The 6000-nt window shown below is 41.9% G+C and overlaps 1 protein-coding gene across 7 annotated transcripts in view; it reads right to left on the minus strand.

The window, feature by feature from the left end:
• akap13a (A-kinase anchoring protein 13a) overlaps positions 1-6000 on the minus strand; it is an 87524-nt gene that overhangs the window by 37881 nt on the left and 43643 nt on the right. For all 7 annotated transcript variants that reach the window (XM_086107560.1, XM_086107561.1, XM_086107562.1 and 4 more), the window contains exon 10: positions 2936-2990. In XM_086107560.1, coding sequence (XP_085963686.1) covers positions 2936-2990 — 55 coding nt within the window. The remainder of the gene's footprint in view (positions 1-2935; positions 2991-6000) is intronic.

Consider the following 6000-nt stretch of genomic DNA (forward strand, 5'->3'; position numbering starts at 1 on the left):
TACCTTAAGTGTTTTCTCCCGACAGACACAGATTGCAGATAAAGTCTTCATTTATTTCCCTCTCTTGGGTACCCCAGCCGGTTATTCTTGGAGGACGACAAAAGTTAAATCTGAGCAAAACATTCCATGATAACAAGAGTCAGTGGGGAAGCTAGTGGCTATGGACACACTTTTGAGTACCTAAGGAGTCCACATCGACCCCAAAAAGAAGGCCCACACTTTTATGGGGGGGTTTTATACAACAACAACAACAACGCTACTTTTTGTAGAGTCAGCATAAAAGCTAATGGTTGTGGGTGTACTGTAAGGAATGGAGTCAATGGTACTCAGGACCCCTCCTAAAATAATGGCCAATATTTCAAACAGAAGATGAAATAAATCCAGTCCCATGCCAAGGTCAAAGTTGTATTGACAAACTTTTTAGAGTAGGCCAAATACTCCAGAAAAAAACAACAGTTCCACTGTGAGAAACTGTTGCCTGCAACATTTTTTTTTCTCCAGAGTATTCTGGGAGACTGGCGACCAGTCAGGATGCAACCCGTCTATCAGGCATAGCCAGCTGGGATATACTACAGTCAGAGCAGCACGGAGGAGCAAGCAGCCAGCATCCTGCCCTTAAAGGAAAACAGTTTGAATCTTGGCTCGGATTGCTTACATCTTCTCCCAAAATTCGGTGTGCTTTTTAGAATTTGGACTAGTACCCTACATCCTGATTTGCTATTTGTATTGACGACAATGAATGTCTTTCGGATAGACTTCAATGGTTAATCATTGCCCTTTTCACAAAAAACAAGTCACAGTCCAACAAATGAAAAATCCAAATTAATCAAAACGGTCAATGTGGTGCACTTACAGAGTGCTTAATCTACACCATACTGCACCCAATGCGCTTGACCTAACTATGTAATGAACTGGAGCACTCGTGCATTGAGGCGGCTCCTTCTACGGCCAAACTTTCTCTTGAGTTTAAACTGGCCTACTTTAACCAGGATCCCTCGCCATACAGTGGCGTTTTGTGACTGCTGCTCTTGGAAATCCATCCTGTCTGGGACCAGTTCATAGCTAGCTGAGAGATGTCTCTCGGGGGCCCAAGTTGGCAAACACCATCCGTGTATTGCTATGACGGCAGGAGGTGCCAACAGCAAAGTACAAATAGAGGCGCTGATACGCTGCCGAGCTGGACTTTATTGGCTGACTGCTGAGCAGTGTAGTATCATGCTCATTAGCTGGCAAACTACATGCACACACTTTTAAGTATCTGGCTGAAAGGAGCCCACCTGGCTCCATTTGACGCATGCACAATCCCTTAGCTTCAAAAGTAAAAGTGTAGTGGGTGGACGGGTGAATAAGTAAAAGGCATGCATCTTTTGGATCAAAAGCTCAACCCTGAACTTCACCTTGTCAAACACGAGCAAAAAATATCCAGCATCATTGGGCTGCGACTCTCCAGGAGCTTTGGAGGGACGCTAACAAGCAAACACCACGGATAAGTCAATTGGAGGTCAGCTAATTAGGACTGCCTGGAGCGGGTATATCAGCTGCTCTCCTTGACACCACCGTATAAGGTGTAAAAAGTTCATGCTGGACATTCTGAGATATGTGCTGATATTTTATGAAAACAGTGTGTGTGTGTGTGTGTGTGTGTGTGTGTGTGTGTGTGTGTGTGTGTGTGTGTGTGTGTGTGTGTGTGTGTGTGTGTGTGTGTTTTGTAGCCTGAGCTTGAAATGCTGTGGCAGACTCGACTACAGAGAGCATGGAGGATCTTGATGACTCAGCATCACTTCTACTTGCAATTGACAACACTGATCTGTTGTGTCAAGTTGTTGTCTCTTCACTGAAGGTCTTGCCATGGCTGCAAGCTTTCCAACAAAATACGCTTTGAGCAAAGCGGGAATAACTGGAGTAACAGCGTTGACCCTGTCGGATGAGTTTGGAGCTAAGTAGCTCCAGGTTAAGTTGCAAACATGAACATAATTTTTTTTTTATTTCTACTGCATACAATATTTTTGTTTTTCCATGTAAATATTTGCTTCTCAATGGAAAAAGATTGGATACCCCTGGTACACAGCATTATGTATGGTGAGGTCTGCATCAGCTTCAGCCTACTCCTTTTTGGGCTCGTATTTCTACATACTGACATACATATCTTCAGTGTTAATGCCCAAATAAACTAAGCAAAGCCAAACTATACTAAAATATAGTTTTAGTACAGTCCATACTTAGGTTTACAAACATCACAAGCTTATTGCTAACACTCATTGCTAGGCTAACAGAACTAGAGCCAGTTCCCATAAATAAACATTCATGCACAAACAATGAAGCAACATACACAGACAGACAACAATACTCGCAGGCAAACTGTATTTTCTTCCTCTACTCAGTGAAAAAAGGTGTTTTATTAATGACGTTCCATCACTGCTTTCTTTGTGTGTGCACTACACTGCCTCAACGAGGCCAAGGGTCGCACAGTTGGAACAGCTCTAATATCGGCAAATTTTACCTATTCACAATAGGTTTCATGAATGGCTTGACTTCACGGGATTCAAGGTGCAAAGACCAACACAAATGGAGTTTATGCTTAAAAAAACTGTTGTATTGGCATTACTTGTGCTCTCGCTCAAAAGAAATGACATGCAAGTGTGTGGGAAAATAAATGTCATGGAGAAAGGCATGTGGGGGGAGAGGGGAGAGACACGTGACTCATTCTTCGCAAGACAAAGCAGCCCGAGGCTTCACAGTCAGTGTGTCTGTCACTTGTGGTCGGTGTCATTTGAACATGTGGAAAGTCACAGGGCCAATTAGCTATCAGCACAAGCAAAGATCGAGAAGACAAAGGGAGTATCAAACAAGGAAGTTAAACAAGCAACCATTGCTGTATATAATCAGTTTAAAGTCACAAAACAACACAAAAAAACATCAAGGAAGTTAGTCTTACCTGAGTGTTGAGCGTCGAGTGGCTGCTGTAAGGACGGCTCACCGTCGCGGTGGATCTATGAAGTGGGAGGAAACAGGAAGACACTGAATCAGCCTCAGCAACATGTGACACGCGTCAGCCGGCGAGACAGAATGATGCGGCAGTCTGAAAGGGTCGGAAAGGAGGCGACAGCGAGGCGACTTCTTGGATAGGTTGGCCGTGAACACACGAGGCTTTTGCTTCCTTCATATGTGCTCAGTATGGCTATACAGCAGCTGTACGTGCGCGTGAGCGCGCTCACCCGTGCATGCGTGTGCCCAGAGTCTGCCAATGCTGGTTTTAGTGACAAACTAATCACACATACTCCTCCCAAAACACGCTTCGGTGGTTTTCAGAATTGATTGGCCACTCAATAACTCATTCACTCCCAAAGACGTTTTTAAACGTCTTTTTAGACTTGGTCTAGAAGTGGCTGGTACTGAATGAGTTAACAGACTCTTTGTGTTAATGATGATGGAAACAGCGGACAACGTTTAGAAGGCTACCTTTGACTTTGCATCACAGTCATCCTTAAAATTGTATGATGAACACTTCACATGAAACACTACATCGCTTGCTCTTTATTTGAAAGCTGTGAGGTGTCAAGGACTTTCAATCAGAATCAGAGGACACTGACAATCACAACTGGGAAGGATTCTTACTAAAAAGCGGACATACAAATACAACTTGAAAATGGTTTATGACCCAAAAGATAAATAAATAAACCGTTGTCATCATCATCAAAAAAAGCAGATTAGGTTAAAAACAACTGATCTTTTAATTCTGGGATGGACTTTCCATTAAACACTCTAAAGTTTTTGATCAGTTTGATAACTTTAGCACACTAAATCCTTAGAAGGACCTTCTACAAAACAGCTTTGTTGGTTGAGAACTGATCTTTTTTTTTCATCATGGTGAATTGACTCCGCTGTGATGAATGTTTACACGTTTTTTTTTAAAATACCGCAATAGCTTTTACATGAAACACTTCCTCCTTTTTAAATGTTTCTTCTTCCCTAAACAAATTCTTCTTGGCTCATGACACCAAAATGTTTATGAGGTGACAGTGAATCACAGTGGCCATGGCTCATAGGAGCCAGTGTGACCAAATGTTAACAAATTAGTCTCTTTGCTAAAATTTCGCATGCTGTGACATCTCAAATTCGCCCAAAATGGCTATTTCAAACCATCATGGGTGAATTCCTGTTCAAATTCTTGAGCATGGGTTTTTAAGGCTTTTATGAACGTCGTGTTATGGTAGACATGGGATTGAGTGCACACGTGTATCGATAAATGCTGTAAGCCAGGCCACGGACTGAGGTTCACCATATAATTTTGGGCTAGTTCTCAAAGGAGCACCAAAGGCTGTTGCTTGGTGTTCATTTTTTCCGCTCAACCAAGTGACTTCACTGACAAAGGCGATTTATACTTTAACAATCAATTTGTACGTCATGAGTAGATGTTTCCACAGCATTATTTTGAGATGTGTTCTTCAGATGGTTTCACAGTGTACAACTCAATACATCCATGACCTAATTAAATAGAGCTAATAAAGTACTTGGAACTTGCAACAGAATGGCGCATGCAACGATCAGTGTTACTGAATTGAATATGGCTTTTTAAAACAAACAAAAAAAGTTATGCACTGCAGCTATAATATGGCACACAACACATGTGCAATGTGCTTATTTGGATGCAAGTGCTCGATTCCCATGAGAAAACTCACAGAGCGGTGATGTCATGTCAAAGTTAAAAATATCATAAGACAGCGCAGTCATTGATTAAGCAGACACCAAAGAGGAAAAAAAAAAACAAGACCACGAGCGTGACCCTTGCAGAATGACTTCCATATGAGATGGCAAAGACTTGCCTGTTTAGAAACCTGCTCCTGCAGCAAAGGACCATGTGTACTGGCATGCGTCTATCAAACCCCAAACAAACACAAACAGATAGATGCCTGTGCCAACATCACATACAGTCGTGCTCATATATCAAACAGGGGCCGAGACGGAACAAACATGCCAGTTTAGCTGTTCACACACCCTGTATGGACACGCGCAAAATGAAATGGCAACGGTCGAAGTTACCACTAATTCCAATTTCCATCTTGAAGTATTTCAGGGACAGCTGCTTCTGGTGGGTTTAGGGGGAAACAACTGAGCGTCAGCCTCGGACGTGAAGTGGAGTCACATAGCACACATACATCTGGAGGGACTCTTCTCTGTAATGTAAATCTCAAACCTCCTTTTATACACAAACAGCCCAAAGCTAGACTTTGCAACGATCTGATCAGCTGTATCTCATCGGCTGATATGCTTCTATGCATATTTTGTTAACTTTTTACAAGCTTTTTTTAAGCCCCAATTTAACATAGATTCAGCCAAGGTAAGATACTGTCTGCAACTTTGCAAGTACTCATAACAGCCCAAAAGCATCGTGCCATCAGATCATTGGATGATGTCAGCGCTAATGGCTTGTGTGTGTGATGTAATTGTGAATTGAGGGCTGGGTGTTAACCGTCACACCCCTACACCCAGTAACTGCGTAATACCCTTTCACACACGGGTATCTACTAAACCTTTCAATATTCATATTATATATTACAAACAAACAAACAAACTGTAAGCATTTCAAATAAAACCGACCTGTTCTGATATTTCTGTGGCGGACAAAAGTTCATGTCCCACAACTGAAGATGAAACGAATGGGAAATGATTAAACCAACACACCTTGCTTGCTCTTGTCATACTAGATGGCGTAAGATAACGATACAATTCACAATTTCATGTCAAGCCCATGAAGCTCCCATTATAGGGATAGAAAAATCCTTCAGCCATGAGAACTTTGACCCAGCCAGAAGCATACATTACCCATTATGATTATGATTATTATTATTATTATTATTTAATTACTGCTTGTGTTTTCTGTTTTCATAAGCCCACACCATACAATGACAATTCTATTTATCTTCAATCTTTATGTGGGGCACTTTGTTTGAGATTAAAAGAGATTAAGCCATGAAAGTACACACGAACCTGTGAATGGCT

Source organism: Hippocampus guttulatus, chromosome 3, assembly GCF_054856545.1.
Source record: "Hippocampus guttulatus isolate MCC_2025c chromosome 3, RoL_Hgut_1.0, whole genome shotgun sequence".
Classification (NCBI taxonomy): Eukaryota; Metazoa; Chordata; class Actinopteri; order Syngnathiformes; family Syngnathidae; genus Hippocampus; species Hippocampus guttulatus.